The 26,196-nt window shown below is 43.1% G+C and overlaps 1 protein-coding gene across 1 annotated transcript in view; it reads left to right on the top strand.

Annotated features, from left to right (window-relative positions):
* The window catches only part of ptprk (protein tyrosine phosphatase receptor type K), a 106,603-nt gene that overhangs the window by 23,070 nt on the left and 57,337 nt on the right, over nucleotides 1-26,196 (top strand). The window contains exon 3 of the mRNA XM_079996772.1: nucleotides 20,770-20,892. Coding sequence (XP_079852898.1) covers nucleotides 20,770-20,892 — 123 coding nt within the window. The remainder of the gene's footprint in view (nucleotides 1-20,769; nucleotides 20,893-26,196) is intronic.

The following is a 26,196-nucleotide window of genomic DNA, read 5'->3' as shown; positions in this document are numbered from 1 at the left end:
CGCACTGTGGGGAGCACAGTGGAGAACCCCCAAGCCGGTCTCCCCTCTCCACCGCCAAAAGGATTGGTGCGCTTTGATTCTGCTTCTACTGTGTTAGTGTTGGATTGTTAATGAGTGATCCAGCTCAATGTTTTTTTGTTTTTTTTTCAAGTTTTACAGTTTTATGTCGTTGTTTGTTGAAGTTGCTGTCTCCTCTACTGTTAATTATTTTGGGGTAAAAACAGTGTAACTATAAGTGACGTCTTGTACATCTAATATGGGTGAAGATCCAGCATCAAGAGTGCTTATTTCTCACCTCAAATTTGTTCAGAAACAGGTTTTAGTGGACTGTTAAGGTGAAATAAGTGAAAATTAACTCAGCGGAATTCACGCTGAAACCCTGTTGCATGACATGATTTCCAAGTTCCAGTGTGGTGCGAATACAACCTGAAAAAAAGCCCTTGACGGTATTTAGTTCTCGAGGGACCTCCTCAGTTCCTAGTTCCCCTCGGGGAGTCCCAGAACTGTTCGGTGCAAAAACGCGATGGACTGCCCCCCCCTCTGGTGCGGTGCGCAAAGCTGAAGAGATAATTAATAATAATTGGACACACACAAAATAAATCCCCCACATGTTTAATGGGCTGTCCCCCCCAGTGATGAGCGGAGCAACTGAAAAGTTTTGTTTTTCCAGCCCTTCCAAGCCCTTGAACATAGGATGGAAGACAGTCAATGATGATAACTAAACAATGATTATTTTGTTTTTATTTCATATCACACACCATATGCTCACCTGTCACTTGTACCGGCAAAAATCTTTAATACAAAAAAATGTATTTTATTGTGTATGCGGTGATGATGGTAATGAACTCAACCCTTTGGTGACATCACGTGACCGCTGTAATGCGGTTATGGTGACAGCCCTAGCCCCACCCATTGAAACAGAAAGCAGCAGCCAAATCATCCTGGCACAACGGCTTGAGCTGAAGTACCACTAGTTGTTTGTGTGTATTGGAAATTTTCCTCCTCCTGATTAATAGATATAAAATTTACCAAAAAGTAGGCAAAACACAAAAAAACAAGTGAAGGGGAAAAACTGCATTTTCTTTCTGAAAACCCCAGAAAACACCCATTTTGATTTTGTTTAGTCTCATATTACAGCAAGCTTTGTTTTTCCATCCATGTCTGGTCTGTTTTTCACATCCTCTCTATCCCTCCCGTTTGGATCTGCGTGTCACTTTCGCTCTCTCTCTCTCTCTCTCTCTTCTCCCTGGTCCCGCGAGCCTGCAGGGCAGAAGCACCGAGCGGAGGACAGTTAAAGGAGATCCCTCTCTCTCACTCGCTCTCACTCGCTCTCTCTCGCTCTCTGAGCATCACAAAGCCCCATGTCCACTTAGATTATTTACATTAAAGTGAACAAGAAAGGCCGCACTCTAGACTGGCGTGCGTGCGTGCGTGCCTGCGTGCGTGACTGCGTGCGTGCGTGTGTGTGTGTACATACTCAGCAGCCTAACAGAGAGCTGTTTGTCGCCAATGGCAGCTCTAATGCGAAAAAAAACAACACCAGGGAGGAACCGTCCGCAGTAAACGATGGCACTGAGGAGATGATACGCATAGAGGGAGGGAGTGGGGTGGATACTAATGAGCTAGGGGAGACAGGGGAGCAAGGGAAGGATGGACGGATTGAAGTACGGATAGATAGAGGGATCGAGGGTGGGATCAAACCAGAGAGGCCCGTCTGTACTTGTTTTCTATTAACGGGGGTTCCAGACTGTTCACAGAACAAACACACACACTCACCCCCATTAATTACTTGGCATAAAGTGTGGCGGACGTGCCACTGTTGATGTCTGTGTGTTTGTGGGTTTGATAGGAGTAAACAAAGAAAGGTGGGGGGGCACAATTCTGGGGGAAGGTTAAGGAGGGCGTGGACAGACACAGACACATACACACACACACACACACACACACCTACACACACCTTTTCATGTAGACAGTTTATTTGCCACAACGGAACTGAAGCCTAATCCACATACTGTTTATTCGTTTTAAAATCGTCTTAAAGTTTGGATGGAAACATGATTAACAGTCTTATCAGCTCAAATAATTTTGATCGGGCAATTCTGTAATAATTGGGATGGGTCTACTAGGCACAACCTCTTTAAAACATTCCCACATACTCTGTTTTGAGTAACATTTCATCAGTACTTCTGTCGTTGGACAGTAGTAGATAGTCAGATCACCAATGGACATGAGGATAGGATGAGTGTGTATACGCCTCAATGACCACTTGCACCAACTGTGTGTATGTGTGTGCGTTGGGCTGTGTGTTGGGCTGTGTGGCTGTGGCCTATTGCCCCGGGGCTTCAGATCCTGCTTATGGACACACACACAGACTGACCCCATAACTTGGACATTTTGGGGTCAGCTATAACACAAAGCTCTAAACATCCTTCTTAAAACACTGGTTGTTTTTGCCCATTGACACCCATGGATTTCCATTGTCTTGATTAGGGATTTATTTTGCGTACACTGCGACCCCAAGAGATTACGTCGGCTTTCAGTTACAGTCAACATGTTTTGAGACACGCAGCGAGATCTACGCTAATCTAAATGGTCTCGACTATATTTTTCATCGCTGTTTGTGCCAGCAACTCCATCAAATGTCCAACATTTTAGAAAATGTGAGGATACTCTACAAATCTTACCGTAACGGCGTCGGCATCGTAACCGTTCCTGCATGCTTTGCTGGCACAAAAACCTCCGCTAACTTTACCTGTCACAATAAACTAAGCTGCTATGCACTGTGCTGTGCATCAATTTGTCTGATTTGGCAAAATTGACCAAATTGAATCAATATTTTGAGACTATATCGATAATTTCACATTTATTTTGGGGATGACTGTTGAAGACCTTTACATATAATAAATATTTGAGAAGCATTAGTAATGAATTAGTAATCAGTAATAACCACCAAGCAGGAGGAGGCATGGATTACAACAGTCTATGAAGTTCAGAAACTGTAACACAGCCAAGGAAACAGCAGATTTTGCAAACTACATGCGTGCAACCTGGGGCAGCACTTATATCCATAAATATTAATCATAATGATAATATCGAAATAGGACTAAACATCAATTGGGATTTTGGTTATCGTAGTATTCCGATGTAGCTGAATGTTGTCTTTAACGGAAGTGTTGTTGGGGTTTGTTTTGTTGACAGCGTTTTGTCACAGTTGTCATTTGACCTCAAACTTGGTGGAGGTGGTGGAGGAGGTTGCTTCATTATGGTAATTGTGTGTGTGTGTGTGTGTGTGTGTGTGTGTGTGTGTGTGTGTGTGTGTGTGTGTGTGTGTGTGTGTGTGTGTGTGTGTGTGTGTGTGTGTGTGTGTTTCTTATTCATGCCATGGGGATTGGAACCAAAACTAATTTGTGTGAGAGTGAAAAGTGATTATCTTTTACTAACTGACCATTAAAGCCATAAAGCAACCCATATTTGTATTTTGTCTTCCGATCTCAATACGCTCAAGAAAACACAACAGAGGTAAGAGGAAGAGGGAGAGGGAGGAGTCACAGTTAACAATACTGTCTGGTGTCTAAGTGTGTGTGTGAGTGTAAACGCCTAGAGCCCTCTTCTTTAACCTGAATATGAGTCAGAAACCGGTTCCCCTCATTTCCTGCTCTGAGCTGTCATTGAACAAAAGACACACACACACACACACACACCCATTAAAAGACCACTCCCCTCTATGTAAATGGCATTTTTCCTCCTCTGAGCCAATCTTACACACACACACACACACACACACACACTCTCATTACAAGAGATTGTATTACTTCACTGAGTTGATTTAATTACACAATTCCTAATGCGAAAACATTTAAATGTATATATCAGGAGAAAAAAAACAAAAAAACATCCTGACCTCTGAGAATTCTCTGCATTTTTTTTTTGCACATTTGTTATAACAAGACCAGGAGATCAAAAACACTAAATCTCTCTCTCTCTCTCTCTCTCTCTCTCCTGCTGTCTGTGTCACCTACACACACACTTAGTATTTCCCCTGTTGTAAAGTGCCATAACAGCTGTCCTCAGGCCAGCTACAGCGATCATAAAGAGACGACAACTCCCAAAACTCATTTGCCACACAGTCGCATATAAATACACACACACACACACACACACACACACACACACACACTCACACTCACACACACACAAACATGGCGGTCACAAATCTTATGTGTGGGGGGGAGTGGCGGCCTGTACTTCTGTTCCTCTGCCCCCCCTCTCCATCCCTCCATCTCTTTTTCTGCCCCTAAGTGATGTTTGACCACATTTTACAGCTGAAGGTGACACCACACACGCATAATGTACAAGCTCAAGGCAGACGAAGTGTGTGTGTGTGTGTGTGTGTGTGTGTGTGTGTGTGTGTGTGCGTGTGCGTGTGTGCGTGCGCGCTGTATCACAATACAGTTCCCTCTGTGTGTCTAATATTCCCCGCTTGCCGTGCTTTCCTTCAGGACAGTAAACGCTGTCGTTAAGAAGAGTTTGTTGTTCGACAGAACTGTGTCACAACTGCAGATAAAAGGGCTTCTTCTGCACGTCGCTTTATTTGTTTCCTTCCTCAGCTTTTAAAAAAAATATGATTTGATTTGATTGCTTTCACTACTCTTGAGCCCCAGCCGTCATCTCTTATTTTTAGATCTTTGTTTTTCCTGGTTTCAAGTCGAGTTGTAAATAGTTGAGAGTTCTTTATTTCCAACAATCTCTCTCTCCCTCTCTCTCTCGCTCTCTTGCTATCTCTCTCTCGCTCTCTCGCTCTCTTGGTCTCTCTCTCTCGCTCTCGCTCTCTTGGTCTCTCTCTCTCGCTCTGGCTCTCTCGCTCTCGCTCTCTTGGTCTCTCTCTCTCGCTCTGGCTCTCTCGCTCTCGCTCTCTTGGTCTCTCTCTCGCTCTCCTCTTTGTCTCTTTTTTTCTCTCACTGTGTGTTTGGTTAAATTCCTTGGTTAGGCGATATAAATAAGTGTATTTCTTCCCTTTGGGGCCTTTTTTCTTGTGTGGTTTATAATGTTTTTATTGTTTTACTTTTATTTTTTATTAGTAGTATAATGTTTACTATATTATTAGTTACTTATATATTTCTTGCTTTGTTCATAGATTTGTCTAATAGTTTTTTGTGCTTGTGCCACTGGAATCAGTATATACCACACAAATATTTGTATTTTTCTAACTCAAAGCTCTCGCTCTCTCTCTCTCACTCTGTGTTCGTGTCTCTAGTATTTGTGCTGTTTCAGACCCTTCATTGTGGGTCGGTGTAGAGGGCCAGACAACAGAAGTGCAAATGCTGCACAAACAGGGGACATATAAATCCAACCGGCCAGTCAGTAAAACAGTCAGCCAAACAGCCAGTTAAAAAAAAAAAAAAAAAAAATGGACAATCGCAGAATTCAGTCGGTGGTTCAGCTGCCTCTGTGCTGAGTCGCTAAGCTATTCGCTACACATTTAACCTGCTTATGGTGTTCCACTCTGATATGTGCTTTTTTTCTGCTCAACCCTGATACGATTCCCCTTCACCCTTCTTGCCCTTTCTCGTTTTATCCCATAGTGTCCCTCCCTTTACTCTTCTTTTTAGTCTTCTTTCCTTGTCTGGTGTTCTTTTCTCGAACCTTTCCCTTATTTTCTAGACTCTCACCCTGCTTTTGCTCCTTTCACTGTGCGTTTTTTCTTACCTAGCTGTGGTATACACAGATGTATGCATGCGTGTGTGTATGTGGGGGTGTGTATGCTGGGAGGGGGTTGCCTGTGTGTGCATTTGTTCTTCTCTTATCTCGTCCACACCAGACCTGCCTTTTGAGTCCAAAGCCTCTGTTCCCCGATTGGCTCAGAAACGCACACCTGCCGTCTCTTCTCTGATTGACCCGTTCAAATCCTTCGCAATGGATGAAGCATTATTCGGTTGTAGTCCCCTGGTAATTTCTCTGTGAACGGTCGCTGGAGGAACAGGGTGTATGTTTATGCCCGGCAGCCGAAAGATGGCAGCTAGTTGGCTAGACGCAGCATCTGCCCATGAAGGTGCCCGCCTTGATGCCCGTGCGGCTCCCCAAATACTCTGTAATCCTGCTGACTCCTCGCAGTCGTTCCTCCATTCATCTTGTACAAGTACACTGATGCTTAAAGAGTCCGAGCGCACTACGGGCCTTGCCACAGCGTGTGTATTTGTCGAACCTTAAATATTTTTATACTGCACATCACATGGTATACTGAAAAAGTTGATAGCAAGTATCATTATGTATAAAAGGCAATTTATCAATATAAAATGCTATTGTGAGCATCATCAATATCTGATTAAATTGATATTTAATTGTATCATGTCCCTTTGTATCAAAATCCTGAGACTCCCAGCCAATACCCAGCCCAACAAAGTACTCCCTATGAAAGAACATTAGTTTGCTAGTGCCATGCTCTTTGAACCGAGCCAGGGAACAGGGAATCTAACCCCCTGTAGATTTGACAGCAGGTTCTCCACAGACACACATGGTGAAAGACGCTCCCACGACCTCTAGGCCGGAGGCCGTGGCAGTAAAACGTTTATCACTCTTTATTATAACTAGTAGAACCCTTATTTTCTCAGTAGCCATTCCCCTGACCTATTAAAAGTGTGGTCAGTGGTTTTACCCAAAAGTGAAACGGTAGAAGAATAAAATAAAAAGGGAACTGGGGAGAGAAATTGAGTGTTTGAGAGAGAGAGAGAATAAGTGTTGCGATTAGAGTACGATTCAGTGGAGTCAAGAACTCCTTTAAAAAAAATCAGTTTCACGCCACGTTTTACGACAGCCGCGAGCCCCAACCCACCATACCAGTTGAGATGAATTTACTGTTTCCACTTTTTTTCCCCCAAAACAGCCCCCAAAAGGTGAACGTATTCAGGTTAAGTGTCTGTAGTTGAGCTGCGGGTGTTTTTTCAGGTCAAGTCTTGCACTGATTATAGAGCAAAGCAGCCAGTTGAGACTTGTCTCTTTTTAACTTATTTTTCTTGACAGAAAATACCGACTTTGTTTCTCAACCACCGGCCGCAGCCGAGCGGCGTCTACACCCCCCCCCCCCGCCACTGCCGCCCCCGACCTCTCTACAAACAAACCCAAAACCCAACAACTCCCCCCTGAATCATCCAAGATGAGACACAGACATGGAATCTTCCAAATGGGTGGGTGGGTGGGTGGGGGTGTGTGTGTCTGTGTGTGTGTCTGTGTGTGTGTGTGTGTGTGTGTGTGTGTGTGTGTGTGTGTGTGTGTGTGTGTGTGTGTGTGTGTGTGTGTGCGTGCGTGCGTGCGTGCGTGCGTGCGTGCGTGCGTGCGTGCGTGCGTGCGTGCGTGCGTGCGTGCGTGCGTGCGTGCGTGCGTGCGTGCGTGCGTGCGTGCGTGCGTGCGTGCGTGCGTGCGTGCGTGCGCGCACTTAAGGAGTCTGTCCCCATCATCATCCCTCACAAGTTGCTGTTGCAGGGAGAAAATCTGTACAGTTTCCCCGAGAGCTCAGTTGGCAAAAGAGGTCATTCTTCAGTCTCGCCTGGAAATTTTGGAGGTCAGCGCCACAGATGAAAACAAGCACAAACATGAAAGCTTCCAATGAAGACAAATTCTTATTCAATTTAAGAGACAATTCCAAAAATTAGTTTGCACTAAAGCCAAAACTAAACGGAAAGCTAGAATTCTCAATATAAAACTAAAATGGAATAGAATTGTGGAGGGGATTTTCATAGTGTGTCTTCTCATAGCTCGTTGTAGGTAGTGAAATCCTTGTTTGACATTTCCTGTTGCACTCTCGCACTCAACTTTTCCTTAAGATAAAGTTAAAGGTTCAAGGTTTCATCCTCAAACTTCACTAAGCTAAACTCGAAAACTGCCATCGCACGTCCAATACAATACAAAAATGTAATTCAAGGCCGTGAATCTAATTTGTCAACTGTCTCGTGGTAGTGGGAGACGGCGACCCTGGAAACAAACAGCTGCGGTGTCAAATTTTGTAGCCGATGGGAAGAAGGAGAAAGAAAGAGGGGGAGAGAACCTAAACAGAGCGGTGGTTGGGCGGAGAGATACTGTAGAGGCGCAAACAAAGAGAGGGGGTGAAAAAAAGAAATGGGAGTGGGACATCTCGTTTTTCCTTAGAAGCCAATGAAACCCGACTCCCTCCCGGGGAGTGAACTCATTCACAGGCAGGGTGATGGAGGTAGGTGTAGGTGGGTGAGTTGGGGTGGGGCGGGCGAGGGAGGGAGGGGGGAAAAAGCAACACACTAACCCCCTCCTGTATTGTCTATTCCCCTTGGTTTATCCCTTCCCCTTTTTATTCCCTCCCTCTCTCGCCCCCGCTCTCCTCCCACCTAGCTCCCTCACCCTCATCCCCTGCCCTCTTTTTAACCCCTCTCCTTCCCTGCTACTCGTCACCTCTTTGTTCTTCTCCCCGTCCCTCGCTCTCCCTCTCCCGCTCCTCCATGTCTTATCTGCCAGCCAGCCAGTCAGTCGGCCCTGTGAAGTTGTTTTAAATGCCAGCATTTGAATAGTAATGGAGATAAACGACAGATTTAGACCGAGAGAACCGAGGAAGGTGTGGGGGGTGTTATTGAGAAGAGGGGCGGTGCAGGTGAATGTTATAAAGATAGGGTCTACAAAAGGTTTTGACCCCCGCTTACTGCCATCTCTGCACGCAAAATGTGTGTGTGTGTGTGTGTGTGTGTGTGTGTGTGTGTGTGTGTGTGTGTGTGTGTGTGTGTGTGTGTGTGTGTGTGTGTGTGTGTGTGTGTGTGTGTGTGTGTGTGTGTGTGTGTGTGTGTGTGTGTGTGTGTGGTGAAAGGGATCTGGTGTAGGTGCGAAGTGATTAAGGTTCGGCAGTTATGTTGGCTCGCAGCAGAGTGCCATGTTGTTCCAGTCTGGCAGTACTGTGAGGAATTTAGCACTGTCGCTGTGGTAAACGATCCCATTCTGAATAACGATGCAGGGGAAAGTGTGTTTTTTTTTTTTTTTTAATCGCACTTTTTTGGAAGGTTTTTTTACTTTCAGAATGCTTCCACACACTGAAGCAGCAGAAAGTCAGTGAAATTACACTCTTGTCTTTTTGCTGCCTTCGACTTCCACGGTTACCCAAACGAACGATGTCCACCCAGTCCACTGCTTCAAAATGGCAATGAAGTAGGGATTCTGATGCTGATGATAAAAACCTCTTTTGTTTGGTGGTAAAATCTCCCATAATGCCCAAATGAGCAAATTGCAGGAGGGTGTCTGCAGTTCCTGTGAAAAGTCTCAAAATGTCTTAAATACAGTTGTACAAATATTAGTGCTTAAAAGTCATCAAGACTCTGACCTTCAGGAAACTTATGATAACAGTTCATAGAACCATCTATCTAGTTCATGACCTACCCTGTTTCTACTACTATGACCCACCCTGTTAATACTTGACTACCCTGTGCAACACACACATTCTTACATACACACTAAAGCATGAGATGATTTGTCCAAAAATGTTAGAAATTTTATTTTTCCAGGTCCTCTTTACCTGTAGATACCAGGTGCATGGTCCATGTAGCCCAAATATGCAAAAATGGGATATTCATGCAGGGGTAAATACCTTTCTAAAACTTCCCGTCAAGTTTACTTCATGATGTCATTATTCTAAAATTGAAATCAAAATCAAAATTTCCTTGAGGAAATGAGGCATAGCGGTCTTTCCTACGAGACTCGTGACTGAGTTCACCCAGCACAGATGACCCAAGTCGGCAGAGTGAGGACGTAGTGCAGCGCTAGTCGAAAGTGCACAAGCTTGAATTAGAATTGAAAAGCCCTATTAACCCCACAGAGACGTGGGGGGGGGGGGGGGGGGGGTCGTGGTGTGAGTGTTGGGAGAGGAAGAAATGCACATTTGTGTTTTACTGTTACTGTCAATGGAAACCCCTGAATCAGCTCAATAAGCACATGTGCGGTTAAATGTGTAGCACACACAAACTCGCACACAAAGACAGACGAGAACATCTCGGATTCAATTACAGCATTGTGAGATGAAGGAGAAATTCTTCAGCCTTCAGCATTTCCAATTAAACCTGTGTGTGTGTGTGTGTGTGTGTGTGTGTGTGTGTGTGTGTGTGTGTGTGTGTGTGTGTGTGTGTGTGTGTGTGTGTGTGACACACGAGGTGTGTGTATGGGTCTTGGCTTTGATGGTGTCGTGCTGCGCCGCAGGGGCCACTGAAGCATGACGTGTGTGTGTGTGTGTGAGCCTCTCTGATGTCACCTTGTATCATTTCAGGCTAATTTTAGCTTTTCTCAGAAAGAGAGAGGGAGGAATAGATGGAGGGTCCGAGGAGAGAAAAGTGGAATAGTGAGAAGAGTTTCCGTTATCCAGTAATTATTGTTTTTTGACTGTTGAAGTCCAACATATTTAGATCCCTCCGGTCATAATGTCCGGTGAAAATAATTCCCTCTAAGCACAATTTGAAGTGTTCGACGATAAAATGATAATGATGATTATCGCGATGGATTTTTCCTCTGTGTTGAAATAAAATTGGCTTGATCATTTCGACTTAGTCTTCTGCAGATTTGTTCATTTATAGAAGAGCTAGGCAGGTGGCAACGGAAAGCCAATCAATTTGGACCATCTTAAGCTGACCTTTCACCTCTAGCCAATTAAGTTTGTCGATGTAACAAGAAGCCCCGCCCCCTCTCTCATGGGTAGCTTGCGTTTGTAAACACACCGACAGCGGCGACAGAGCGACAGCGTCCAACATGAGCAACCCGGAGAAGGAGGAAGTTGATGTATTGTTGACAACAGGGCCACATCGATGGTTTGGTGTTTTTGTTGATATCTTAAGTTCCGACCCAAAGCAGACGGTAAATATTTCTTGTGTAAAATGGACGTGCCATCAAAGACAACACCACAAGCTTAATTATTTATTAAGATTTAGGACTACTTGCTATATTTACTTTTGATGATATCTAAATTGCATTTAAGTTAAATGTTAATTAAAGCAGCTACACCTGCTACTTCTTAGCCTACATGTACTTTTTTGTTTATTTTCAAACAGTTTGATTCTCTTTTACCTGAGAAAAGACATTAAGCAAACAGAAAGTATTTAATTTCAAGTCGGCCTCAGAACACTGTGATTAAAATGTTATTAGATAGATAGGCCTACATTTCATTTTTGGTTTGTTTACAAAAAGTTTTTATTCTGTTTTGTTTTGTTTTACCAAAGAATAATGTAGGCCTAAAGCCGAGGGAAATTCTTTGTGTTTACGTGTTGCCCCAACGAACGTAGGCCAGCGAAACATTTATTTATTTATTTATAGGACTTATTTCATTTGAAATATAATGTATAAGCACACACACACACACACACACACACACACACACACACACACACACACACACACACACACACACTGCAGCCAAGAGGGCCACCCCTCGCTTCTCCTTGTCTTCTTCTTCACCATTCATTTTTTTTTCCCTTTTAATGCATTTTAAGTGTGAAAGTACAGATGCTATAATTGACGGGCTGCTGGGAAGCGCGAGGCTGTAGAAAAGCGGGTCAGTCGACACAATGAGCGGCTGGACTTGGCGCAGAATGGCAATGATTCGCAGGGAGAATGCGATTATGAGCTCTCGGAATTGGATTTTAATGAAGTAAATGCAATCGTTGTCCTTGGAAATGATTTTATTTTAAATTGGGAGCAAACTCTCGCCATGCACCTGCTCCGCTCCACTCTCCTCTTCGCCCGCTCTCCCCTGCTTCTTCATGTCGCCTCTTCTCCTTCGTTCCTTTTCTCCTGTACTCCTTCTCTCCTTTTCTCCATTCTTCCCCCCATCTACCCCTTCCCATATCTTCCCCTTCTCATCTCTCCTCCTCCTTTCCTCTTCTCCTTCTCTCCTCTCCCCCTCTTCTTCTCACATCTCCCATCTCCATGTTTAATGGCTGTGATGCCACCAGCCTAAATAGCTATTGATCCTCATTAAATGGATTACTAACACAGGGAGAGAGAGAGAGAGAAAGGAAAAAACAGAATGAAAGAGGGAAAAGGGGACAAACAACAGAGGAGAAAAGAGCAAGGGGGCAAGGACAGAGATGGAGATATGGGGAGAGACACGGAGTGTGAGATGGAGTGAGAGGCATATCATCTTATAGTTAATTCTTTCTGGTGTGTGTGTGTGTGTGTGTGTGTGTGTGTGTGTGTGTGTGTGTGTGTGTGTGTGTGTGTGTGTGTGTGTGTGTGTGTGTGTGTGTGTGTGTGTGTGTGTGTGTGTGTGTGTGTGATCAGTGTAAATCTCGAGGGTTAGTGTGGGATCTACCAAAACATGTATTTCTGCATTTCTTTTTCTGTCCCGTACACATTCCCCCACCCCGCCACCCTCTATCTTCCACACTGTGATTCTCGCTGCCTCTCCATTCCTCTGATCTGCTCTCTGTTGATAATTAATATCTCTGCCGGGCAGACTAAGTGAAAATGAGCTCTACGGATAAGTACTAGACACACAGTGGTGAGGGGCAGGGAGAGTATGGATGGATGTTAAGAGGGGGAAAATTGCCTGTGTTCGAGGGCAAGAGAGGGATGCACTCTGCGTCTTGCAAATGCATGTGCCTAACGGCTGTATACTACTACTGGATTACTACAGCCATTTTGACACCCTTTTTACTGTTGGTGTTATGCAAGGCTTGACTGCAGTTGAGTGAGGAATAAATGAGAGGTTCGCTATTTTTCAACCCAGGCCTTACTAAAATGCTGGTTCCCATCATTCGTTCTGTATTGGCGTCATGTGGGAATGGGAACCGGTGTCGATGTTCTTTTAAAGTCTTTCCATAAATTTGCCTACTCTCGAACTAGTATAATTTCTGGAAAAATGCTGGTATGGCTGTGAATGTAAGTATGTGGGAATGGAAGCAGTAACATTTCTGTAAAGTAGGGATGGAGCTGAATCCAATAAAGCACAAATAGTCGTTTTTAGAAATATTTATTTTGTACAAATATTAAAAAAATGATTTGTTTTTTCATGAAGAAAAAAAAAACATTCCGAGAAAAAAGTCCAAGAGTCCAATCCCAATGGTGGCGCTCGGCAGCAAAGATAAGAAACTGAATCACGTCTTTATATTCTTAAATGTTGTATCTATCTTCTTAAAAGTGCCACTCAGACAATAGATGTGTCTTTTACAATTAGGGGTGTGGTGTGGGGACATCGGGCACAAGCTCTTTTTTTGCCCGCCGGCTGCACCACAGTGCGGAGCTGGAGGGAACGAGCGGACAAGGAGAGGTAGAACGGGTGGAGGTAGAGAGTGTAGGACAGGTTGAAAATGACCACACAGATTTAATAAAATTGGGTTAGGGTTATTGTGGCCGGGGACTGGGGCTCTGTCCCCTCACAGTCAGCGGAGGGAAGAGTCCTTGGGGCAGGGAGACTGGGACTGGGAGTCTGCCTCAAAACAGATTCTATTGCCTGGTCTCGTGTGATATTAGACACATCTCCTGCGATCATTACGTTCTGTATCCATAATGGTAATCTATGCGGGAACAGGCTCAATAGGGAACTTTTCCGTAAAGGAGGCTATGTGGCAACGACTACCTACGGCCTTGGCTGGATATTTTTTAATCCAGCAATGTTACGGATTCCATATGGGAAAGGGGCTTAAGACTTGTGTCATAAAAACAGCTTTCGGCATGTTTCTATTTTTCTTAAGCCTCTACAAAGAGATACCACACCCCAGGTTCTCTTATGACACATTTCTCAGCCACAGGGGCTTCATATTGAAAACAATGTGTGTATAATTGTGATATAATTTAGTAGTGCACTGTATGACGGGCTGCACTTTAAGTTCTGATGACAGATCATAGTACTGTCTATAAATGCCTTTATATACGCTCCACATAATTTAAATACACCGCATGCTGGGCAGTAGCCCTGGAAGGCGGTCACGGCCATTGGCTTTGACCCCACTTGTCCCACTCATTCGCTAGAGCTCTGTTTCGGCCCATACTGAGTGATGGTGAACCAGTTGTCAGTCGTGCCATCCACAATACATTAGAATGGTGGCTGTCCTCTGTGCATGCATGCGTGTGTTACTCCTCTCTCTGTCCTTGAGCCTTTATCAAGTCCTTCTAATTATTTTATTATGCAAATGAGACTCCATTATTTCATTAGCGAGGCAGCCAATCACAGTGGCTGATTAGGAGACGATTAGCATGCAGTCAGCCTCTCTCGGTGTCCTTGTGAATAGTGGGAAGGGGGGGCATTAATGACCCATCTGGATCACACACACACTCTCTCTCTCTCTCTCTCTCTCTCTCTCTCTCTCTCTCTCTCTCTCTCTCTCTCTCTCTCTCTCTCTCTCTCTCTCTCTCTCTCTCTCTCTCTCTCTCTCTCTCTCTCTCTCTCTCTCTCTCTCTCTCTCTCTGTCTCTCTCTGTGTGTGTGTGTGTGTGCGCCTTTCTAACAAACACAACAAATAAATTGTTATGGGAGGGTTCATTCACCGTCCTGTATTTTAAACTTGCTGTCACACTTTTTAAACATACTTTCTGTACCCAAAGCTATTTTGTAAACGTTTTTTGAACATAGCCATTCCAGCACACACAAGTAGTATGTTTATTGTAGAAATTTAGTGAAGTTACCTTGGGGTGTGTTTTTTTTGGGGTATTCTTGAATATTCATACCAGTGCAATGCCCTCTTTCTACATCAGCTACGATTGTTTTGTTAATGAACAGATTATCAGGGAGGCTGACTGACAGATATAAGCCCCTTTTACACATCTTGTTCAAGGCGGGAATGTTGTGCCTTTATTCCGCCTTGCTATTTTGTGTAAAAGGTACCAAAACGGAATGGGGGGGGGCATTGTTGATTCGCCTCTGCGTCAGTAGCGGAGGTAGTCACAGAGACAAAACGGGGCCAAAACGCCGTCCGTGTAAAAGGCACAGCCGGTGTGTGATGTTTTGATGACCAAGTTTTTTATTGGTTGGTTGGCTGCACCCTGTCAAAGGTAACCTTTAAACCTATTAGGACTGCAGATATTCCTCTATAATCCCATTCTACTTTGTGTGCTCTATTATTTATAATTTTCAAATATTTACACATTTTTAACGCTCAAATTTAGAACTGGGGGAGGGGGGATGTTACGCACTCAGTTCTGCTGCAGCATCACACATTCGCCTCCTTTACGGAGAAGTTCCCATACAAGAAACAATACAAAAAACTACTAAAGTCCCTTCAGAGCCTAGAGCATGGAGATGGAATACAGTACGGTGTGATACAGTACGGTGTGCTCCGGTGACGTTGCAGCTGGTGGTCGTGCACCCCCAGCCGCTCACAGCTCCGCTGCCAGCAAGTTGGCACCGCCATCACCTGAGGCTACAGTGTTAATTAAATTAAACAATTTTAAATAGTTTTATCATGTTAAATAATAACATTCAATCATTAAATCATTGTCATTCTCCTCAACTGTATATTATACTAGAGGCCGACAGTGTTGGGTTACGAGTCAGGGCCCCATGGTCACGACAATATACGGGAAAGCTGGCATCTATCTAAAAAAACACACGGGCGGCATTATGCCGCCTTTGTTTGGTTCAGTGTAAAAGAGCAAAGCCGTGTCAGAGATGGATCTTCTTTCCAGCAGTATTGCGGGATCTCTGTATGAAAGCATCTAGACAAACAGGCAGACAAAGGCTCCGCTTACTACTGGCATTAACATGCGTCTTGGGTGATCCGATCACAAGTGCAGAACTCTATAAGTGTGTCTGTTTACACCTGCCATTAGAATGCGTCTCCACATGCGTCTCGAGTAACCACTCGTGATCGGATCTCACTTCACTGCTCTATATGCAAATAAATATGTTTCACGTACATTATTTCCGTTTGTAAAGACCAAATAAGAACACCTTGGCGCGTGGGCAAAATCAAAACCATACAGACCAAAATTGTGGTGCTGTGTGTACTGTATGTAGCGGAGGGTAGCAGATTGATTTAGTTTCCTGATTTTCTTACTTGTATGGAAAATTAAAAACCTGAACATGGAGTGGAGTTTTTTCTCCTATAGACAGAAATGCGGCATACGCCCTGCGTCGGTTTTCCTGTGTTTTTATTATTTTTGTTTGTTTCCTACTTTTTTACTACAAAATCTTTTAAACAACTTAGTTAAGCAACTGTCCCGTTCCATATTGGATAAGGACAGTGGGGAGGGAGCGATATTTGGCCGACTGCGTGTCCCCGTTCCCCATGCGTTTGAACAAATAAAAACAGTGTTTTTATTAGATTAGATAGATTAGATTATTTAGATGTATTTTGTTAGTTTCCTGCTTGTATAAAACAAAGTTTCAGCGTGTCGCTGTTGTGGCTTCTTCTTGTTGTTTCGCACTTTAATATGATGCCGTTGGCACATGATAAGTACGTACTTCTGCTTACAAAGAGGATGCCAGTTCAGTAGGCGGTCCTTCAATGTGGCCCAGGACACATTCGCGTGTACACTGCTAAAAGAATATGGCCATATGCGGCCCAGACCACCCCCCAATATGTACGAACGTATGTATATGTACAGTATGTGACAAATGAACCTCTTGAATGTGGTCTGAGCGACCAGATCTCGATGCGTCCTCAATGCGGTTTGCATGTGTTTACACCTGTTTAAGGTAGTGTACATGATCACTTGTACCAAGGGATCATGTTATGTTTTATATCAAGTCATGTTAATGCCAGGTGTAAACAAAGAGACAGATAGCCAAATGCACACATTAACACTAAAGTGTCACTAAAATTGGCAGACCACTAATCAACAGACAGACAGTAGATGACTTGTCAGATTGAGCGTGTTCCTGCAGTTAAAGTAATAGTTCAAGGCCTGCGTCTCTCATTACTGGCAACAAGACACGACTCTCAGATGTGTGTGTTTGAAGTTGGCAGGACATTGAGTAAAGAAGGGAGTGTTAGCTGAGACGGTAGCCGAGTAAGCAAGTTGTTTGTGTCTGAGCGTGTTGGCAGTAGCTTTCACAGATATTTGGTTTCTGTGGACCACCTTTAACAGCATAAAAAATATACACAGCAGACACAAGCAGCGTTTGTGTGTGGCATAAAAGTGGCAGAAAGCAGTAAAAAATGTCTATCAGAACATTTCACAACACAGAGAAGAATGCTGCAAGATTCTGTTCAAGAAGTCTGGAGGGAATTTTAATAGAAAATGGAAATACTTCAGTTACCCTCAGTTTTCAGCCAAGGTAAAATACCTCTCTTTCCATGGCAATGTATCCGAGAAAGCTTGTGTGAGGTATTACTGGGGCACCGTGGACTGACATGTTTTCTGCTTTTGTCTGATGGAATTCAGTTCGGGCTCTCCTTCGTATGCTATAATATGTGATTCAGCAGATACAAAAATATGAAAAGTCTTCAAGCAAGGAAGCACTACCTTGAGAATCCAAAATAATTGCTCCTCTTCAGTGTGGAACCCTTTTCACTACAGTAGCAGAAATCATGCTGTTTCAGAAGGTTGGGCTCAAGGCGAACGTTTACTTTGGGAGAATGTGGTGATGGGCAGAGACTTTGGGTGTATGCAAGTCTCTGTGTGAATAATTTCCTTAGATCATTCTCTCTATTCTTTAACAAATATGCTCCCATCAAAGAATTGGCAGCCTATCAATATCTATACAGCAAAAATATCCCTATAACCTTTAACCAGTTTTGCTCTGGCGTGTTGAGATATTTTCAAAGTGAAAATGTTCGGGCTTATTCTCAAGCTTTTCTCAACCACAGATTCGGCTGTAGCTTATAGTTGCACAGATACGCACCCTCAAAGACACACACATTCACACAAACCTCGCTGTGCTTTGTGAACACATGCAGAGAAGAATGTTTGACAGCCACATGCCCACTGACATACTCTCTGTGGGAAAGAGGAAGTCATGGGGTTGCATACACACATTTACAAAACATGCACGCTCTCATAATCTAGTATCAAGTATATTAAAAACAGTTTAGTAGAAATGAACTGACTGCCATTCTAGTCGTCCCAAAGGGATACAGAACAGACAAGTAAAAAGTAGTGTTCTTTTGTCCTGTTGCGCCGGTTGCCCTCCTTGTGTCCCAGCACTTCCCACACCACGAGGGGGAGACTTATATGAATCGAGTGGAATAGAACAAGGAGACCCGTGAGCATTGTGATCCATGCGGCTCTGAGGGCATGAGTCACGGCCGGCACCAGACCAACCAGCCATAGCCACAGTTGGCTTCGGTTTGATGTTAGCTTGTCTGTCCTCAGGCAGGTACTGTCAGCTCTTGGTTATCTTCCCTCTAGACGGAGCCCCAGATCAGTCAGATATCTGCGGGGGGGCTGTGGCGCTACTCCTTTGCCCACAGCTCCGCAGCTGGCGCTGGGACACGAGGAGCGGTCCTGCTAAGACAACGCTTTATCTGGTTGTCAGGGCAAGCTGCTTGACGGTGTGGCTGCTGGTCTGCAGACAGGATAACAAAGGCCAAAGGTCCCAAGAAGGACAGCTGGGTTACTTTTAGCAATATGAATCAGATAGCACTGTGGCGTTCACCAGCCATACCCCTCCTAGCCCTACTGTTAAGACCAGCAACGCATTACCGGGAGGTGTGTGAATCAGATAGCTAGCAGTAGCCAGTGTGCAATTCCTGACGGACATATTGTAAGTACAAGCCCCATATCATCGAAAGATGATCAGCTAGCCATCAGCGACAAGCAGTGTCTCTCTAGATTAGCGAGATTCCCCAGACAGGCGTTTCCCGAGGCAGCCAACTCACACATGGTCACCCCTGAGCTTTGGTGACGGCCTCAGATGATTGGCTGAGGGGCCTGACGATTGAGTCAGAATTGATTCTAACGGGCCCAGAGTGATGTCTGTCATCGGCGAGACCCCTAGCTGTCTGTTAATGAGCTGACATGAACACTTGCATACAGGAGACAGTCAACTGTTGAGAAAAGGGAAAATAAATCTTATCATTGCAATGTTGGTCTAACTTTTGTATTCATCAGCTGCCTTCATCGACAGGGCTCGACATTAATTCTTTGAGGCACTTGTCCTTTGGACAAGTACATTTACCTTTTACTGGTCCAGGCACAAAAGTCACTTGTCTGTGGAAAAATGACAATTATTTACTTTTTTCATTTTGTTTGTGCATGCAGAATGCAGAATTCAGACAAACAAACAGTTGAAAGCATCGAAACAGTATCAACATATAAATGATTCAACTGATTCATTTGTGGCGTATGTAACGTTTATGTAACGTTTTCACCTCAACAAATCATTTTCATATTCATTAAGATTGTATATAACAATAGACAATGCTGAGTGACACCAAAGAATGTTTAGATAAGCCCCTAGGTGACCTGCTTTTGCTATTTTATTTCTCATAACGGATCAGGATTCAAAATGCCATACGGCTATTTTATTTGAGCAATTTTGTAGTACGTTTTTTATATATATATATATATATATATATATATATATATATATATATATATATATAATATATATATATATATATATATATATATATCATCCCATTCGATAACAATATTTATCACGATTTTTATAAAATTATATAAATAAATTAAATAAAAATAAATCACAATTTCTGTTAAATGGTGTTTTTTATTTATAAAAAAGACAGTTGTGAGCCATGATGCATTTTTATAACTTATTGGTAGAATGAAATTTTCCGAATCAAACACTACTTTTAAAATAAAAATCTCCGTTGTTAAAAATCTGAGGATGAAATGCTAAACATTATTTTGATATAATGAACATTGCACATCACTAATGTAAGTAAGAAGTGAACAAGAAGTAACAAGTGCAGATGCTTTAATTAACATTTCACTTAAATAACATTTTGATAAAATCAAAGATAAAATATAGCAAGTAGACCTAAATTGAAATAAATAATCAAGTTTGTGGGGTTGCCCATCTTTGTAATGTGTCAAAATATTTCACAAATTGGATATTTGCCGTCTGCCTTGGGTTGGAACTTAAATATCCAAAAAATCACCAAACTACGGATGTATGTGACCCTGTTGTCCATGATACCCAAGATATCACATATTATCCTATCATATAAGATACAGTGTCATCGTTCTCCTTCTCCACCCAATTGCTCGTTCTGGACACTGCCGCTCCGTCTCTGCGGCCGGTGTGTTAAGAAGTGTAACCTACCTACGAGGGAGGGGGCGGGGCTTCTTTCTATATTGACAAACCTAATTGGTTTAAGGTGAATGGTCAGATTTAGATCGTCCAAATTGATTGGCTTTTCCGTTGCCATATACCCCAGGCTTCTATAAATGAACAAATCTGCAGAAGACTTTATCATCACATTTGAATTATCAAGCCTATTTTATTTCGATATTGAGGCGAAAAAATATTGCAATAATTACCATTGGGCAATAACTTGTCCGGTGGGGCAAGTCAATTTTCTCTTCCACTTGCCCAACAAAAAATCCACTTGTCCCGGACAAGCCTTAAGGTCGAGCCCTGATTGAACGTGCAAAGCCTTGAAAGCGTTCCAGGCCTAGCTTTTGTCTCTTAGAAGTTTTGAGTTGGTGGATGGATCTACAGTTTGTACAATGTTGAAAAATACTGTTGAGGCGGTCGTATGAGCAACAATCGACCAAAATATTAAAGGAACACAACGAATATAAGTCACGCAACTTGCACTGTGCGTTCAAACTGTACTGTTGATGCCTAAGGAAGCTAATTATTTAGAGAAGATAATGCTCAAGCCAATAAGGTTAACTAATCTTTTTTGTCTGATTGTCTTATGTCTCTTTCCAGGAAGCTGTACATTTGAGGAGGGCTTCTCTCAGTGTGACTACCAACAGGACCCCTACGATGACTTTGATTGGGCGCACATCAGCACCCAGGAGGTGCCGTACGTCTCCCCGGAGCTGCCACAAGGTGGGATTTCTGTCCCCCCCACCCCCCCCCCCCAGTGCCTCCTCTTCACCTCCTTCTTGCTCCTCTCCCTCTTCTCCTAGTTCTAGTCTAGCAGAGCTGCCAGTCCAGGCCCCAACATCTGCAGCTCCTCTTCTCTTCTCTGCTCTTTAATCAGTTGTTTTCTCTCTCCAGGATGATGATGAAGGGGAAATTAAATCTTTCTGCCTCAGGGCTGAGGGTCTAATTAACGGGATATGAGGTCGTTAATCAACGGCAGGGTACAGGGAAGGTTGCCTACTTTTTACAATGTTAAAAGCACAACGTCGGAACATTAACCAGTTCTACAACAGTAGAGCGGCAAGCACTTTGAGCCGCATAGAATGAATATTAACCAGCTCTGATATGTTGAACCAAAAACGCACAACTGAAATGAGCCATCGTTTTCTTGATTGTCGTATTCCAGCCTGTCATAACTCTCAACCGCATATGCAAAGTACACTTTCTGACAAATTAGATTGCAGAATAACCCGTGGTGTTAGGGGCTTTCTCTTATAATATCCTTCTCATTCCAGCCCTATCATGCCATCCACCTCGGTCCACCTACTATAAAACACACCCCTGCGACTTCACAGCGAGGCCGCTGTCCTCTCCTTTGGTGTGGAGGATTAAAATGGGTATCACTTGTTGCCATGACAATATACCGCTGTTATTTATCTCCCATGCTTATCATCGTGACAAGCCAATCTGGCTGACATTTAGAGAAAGGTTCGGTTCAGCACCAACTCTTTAACTCTTTAACTCTTTTGCGTACACACACACACACGCCCCCCTTGCTCCCAATAAGAAGATGCAGCCTTTCTGATAACACCTGGCTGCTATCTGTGGTCTATTTCAGTATAAGGGGGGTATTAAGCGCCTTGCCAAAGGGCACAGGGGGAGTGGTTCTTTGGATTATTAAGATATTAGGAAACATTGGGGGTGCTGACAGAATCTTGCACATAGAACGGCTTTGTAATTCAAATAGTAATTGTAATGACGTTTACATTGCATATCTGCAATGACACTGTATCTTGTGTTTGTGTAGATCATTTCGGTCAGGGTGGCAAAAGATGGTATTGGAATAGGAAGGTGCTGTTTTGATGATAAAGCATCCAAATTGTACATAACGTAGAAGTTGAGATGTAGTGTTTTTCCAGCATGCTATAGCAGTAGACCATGGTGTCAGGAAGATGAAATGGCAGCTTCAAAAGGATTGTAAAGTGAAGTTGACAGATGACCCTATGGCGTTCACTTTTCCACTGGTCATATTGTTAATGTTAGGGCTGGGCAATACTTGAAAAAGAAATAAATTGATAATAATAATGAATGAATAAATAAAAATAAAAATTGGATGAATACCCTGATATCGATAATTTGGTAATATTTTGCTGTTAATTATTGATGCTTTAAAGCAGGCAGAGACATTGGTTAGAACAGCTTGAACACTCTGTGAAGTTCAGAAAGTTGTATAACTTTATGTAATGCAGACCCTAAAACCATATTTAATTTTAACCCCTGATATCTAGTCCTGTATCACAATATATTATATCAATATATCACCCAGCCATAGTTAATGTCCATTATTATTTTTGTTCTTTACTGTAGCAGCACGTTGCGTGGAGTCTGTCTAGGGGTATGGCATGATTTAGACTGGCAGCATCAACGTGTGTGTGTGTGTGTGTGTGTGTGTGTGTGTGTGTGTGTGTGTGTGTGTGTGTGTGTGTGTGTGTGTGTGTGTGTGTGTGTGTGTGTGTGTGTGTGTGTGTGTGTGTGTGTGTGTGTGTGTGTGTGTGTGTGCGCGCGCGCGCGCCATTGTGGCAAAAGTGGTGTTATTTGAGTTTTAGATTGGCTTTAGAGACAATGTGGATGCACAGTTTTGCCAACAATCCTAAGTTTGTAGCGGGGATTGAATTTTGTCCCCATTGCTAATCCACTTTTCTGCTAAAGGCAACACTGAGTGTGCAGGGATGGGTTGGCAGTGTTTGTAACAGGAATGAAACACTTCTATCTAATCTCTTTGGGGGTTGGATGTTGGCACCACTTAACATGCTAGGGGCTGGATCTTACATTGGCACCGTTCACTGGCACCCAACACCGCATCAGCGGAAACATACATCGGCCGCAGCTCAGCTGACTAATGCAGATACTCTTTCACCATGATGTGGGGAGCCTGTCTGCTCTAAACCTGTCTGCAAAGCCATCCCTCTCTCTGTCTCTCTCTCCAGCATGTCCACAGGCGCTTGCTCCCCCAACATTTGCTTTATTCAGTAAAATTAAAATGTTTTATCTATGAAGTATGGGTTCAAAAATACAGTGAGTCGTTGTGAAGTGAAGAGAGGGAAGATCAGAGACAAAACACAATGGTACAGATGAAGGAAAAATCGATATTAACTGGATTAATTTTGCATTCAGCTGACATTTCGCCGTCAGAGACTAGCTACATGTTTTCGTAACACATCCTGGCCAGATTTACCTCTATTTCTTACTTGCTGAGGATAATTTCTGAAGTGTCAGGTGTATTTTTAATTGCTGAATTGCAAACCATATTGTTACCTGATGTTTTAGCCATTGCTGCTTTCCATGTGCAGCCATTTCCATCCCTCCACGGAAGCATTCTTTTTAATTGAGTTCGGAACACCGAATGGTGATGCCAGATAGCCCATTAGCTGTTATTCTTCCGTTATTGTTTTGCAGTTGTAGACTGTCTTCTGTCTACTGTTGTGCTGCTGTTAGTATGTGACATATCTGGGTCTTAAGGCATCCACGGTGGTATTTTTAGCTGCATCCTAACATTGCGGAGTCCTTTCTACTGGCAGCCATCTTAAACGCTGACTGATATCAGAACTCGGCCATTTTAAGGAAAACTGTCACTTCTCAGATGTCAGTCATCGGCCTTCAGTGCCGCCTTTCTCAGCGTCACTGTCGCTATCTTTTCTGACATTTCTCTTTAAACTAAAAGACTCTTGATTACCAACTACTGTTTTAATGTGATCAAGGTCAACATTGCTAGAAACCGAGAAACACATTAAAGATTTATGTATGTATGCAACAATTTATGCAGAAATATGCAATATTCTGTGCTTTGTATAGAATGGTGGCCTATCTCAGTCAGAGATAACATTATTATTAATACTATTTTTAGCTGGCACATGACATTCTGGAAGCCATTTTAAAGACATGTCAGCCATCTTAGTGTGATGCAAAATACCTATTAAAGATAGAACTGTCACCATTTTGTAGACATCAAGTTTTTTTTTTTCATGCATGTCGCTCGCTGTGCTTTTAGATCAATTGGATGGGCTTTAAGTAATTGAGACAGAATGCACATTCCTTTTTTGCATAGTTAGAAAATACCTCACACTTACCTACTTCCTAACTACACCTTGAGTGAGGTTGTAATTTATCATAAAATGTTTAGTTGAATATATATTTTCAGTTAATCAAATTCATTTTTAATTAAATGCCCCCTGCGTGACATTTTTATCAATCTGATCCCAGTACATTTTAGTGTTGTGGAATTTACAGGCAGAACCTGAATCTGAGGTCGGGCCGGTCTAAAGCTTTTCTAAAAACCTGTTAAGACAGCGTATACTTTAGATTTTGAAACAACGGGAGAAAGACCAGAGAGAATGAAATGGAAGCTAATCCAATAAATAGGCTATAGCATTTGGTTTTGGAAAGCTAATGTGTCTGTGCCTATGTGTATGTGTGTGTGTGTATGTGTATATTGTTGTCAGTTACAATTGAAATCTACTCTCCTTTGTTCTATTGTGCAGAAAAAATGTCATTTCTCCACAGTGGATGATTAGCAAAACAATAAGAGATAATCACCATTGTTTCACAGTTTATTGTAAAGTCTCAATACCACTCCCACTGCTATATGAAAATTGGATTAACAGACTGGCGGGGAAGTTTTGTATGTAGGTTGTATGAATGGTTATTCTATTCTATCCCAGTGGTTCTCTACACATATGCTCGTTTAGCAACATGATAATATACCGTAAGAGGGGACATTACCTGAACCAAAGATGAATTTTAAGTGTCCAATGTTGAAGATTTCACCACCTTAATTTTTTTTTCCCTCACTCTATATATATTTTTTAACATGCACTCTATTTCGGGATTTGACAAGCAGACAGAAGATAATCAGATTTGATCATATTTCATTGCATCAGCATCTGCTAGAGATCCCATGCGATTACGAGAACATCTGGGCAGACAGGCCGTCCTGTCATCAGCGGTTTAGCCCACCCAGATGTTTCAGTTTCCCCACAGGTAGAGTGTGGTATTAATCCTTGTGGGCAGTGTGGTAATCCAACAGCGATGCTCAGTTACTCTGAAGAATTTAACCAGCTTTTTTTTCCCTGCTGCACTTACGTCACTGTTAGATTAAATTAAACCAGTAAAGTGTTTATCAGCTAAGCAACAAGGATGTGTATTTGGATTAACATTACACACAAGATATACACCGATCAGCCACAACATTAAAGCCACTGACAGGTAAAGTGAATAACATTGCTCATCTCGTTCCAGTGGCCCCTTTCAAGGGGTGGGATATATAAGGCAGCAAGTGAACAGTCGGTTTTTGAAGTTGATGCGTTGGAAGCAGGACAAATGGGCAAGTGTGAGGATCTGAGATGAGACTGAGACAGATGCCCTTGATCCCATCAAGCATCTGTGGGATGTGCTGGAACAACAAGCCCGATCCATGGGGGCCCCACCTCGCAACTTCCAGGACTTAAAGGATCTGCTGCTAACGTCTTGGTGCCAGATACCACAGGACACCTTCAGAGGTCTTGTGGAGTCCATGCCTCGACGGGTCAGAGCTGTTTTGGTGGCACGAGGTGGCCTTACACAATATTAGGCAGCTGGTTTTAATGTTGTGGTATCTGTGTATAATAGAAACCCTGGAAGTAATTTGTTTGATTGCCAAAGAGAAGCAGTTAAAGTTGCCATTAAATGAGAGTCTTTGCATTGGTTATCAGATGGTAGATGGCCGGGGCCTCCTCGCTTGGAGCCCGTCTGGACATTCCTAACCTTTACTTTGTCAGGAAATCTTTACCGGGTGCACATGCTCTTTTTACAGTTACCCCTTTATTCACTCTCAAAGCGCTACACTTGGAAACAGCCCGGTGCAACAACATATATAAAATAAAAAAGCTGAGGGTTGTAGGGTGGGGTGGGGAGAGAAAGAGAGAGCCACAGCAAATACGGGGGGGGGGGCCTGTGATTTCAAAAGCCTCTTCTCTTCTACCTGAAATGGCGGAGAAATTGGTTGGGTCGCTA

The sequence above is a fragment of the Zeus faber genome (genome assembly GCF_960531495.2).
Source record: "Zeus faber genome assembly, chromosome: 2".
In the NCBI taxonomy this organism is placed as follows: domain Eukaryota; kingdom Metazoa; phylum Chordata; class Actinopteri; order Zeiformes; family Zeidae; genus Zeus; species Zeus faber.
The sequence above is the reverse complement of the archived record's forward strand: the minus strand, read 5'-3'. Positions and strand labels throughout refer to the sequence as shown.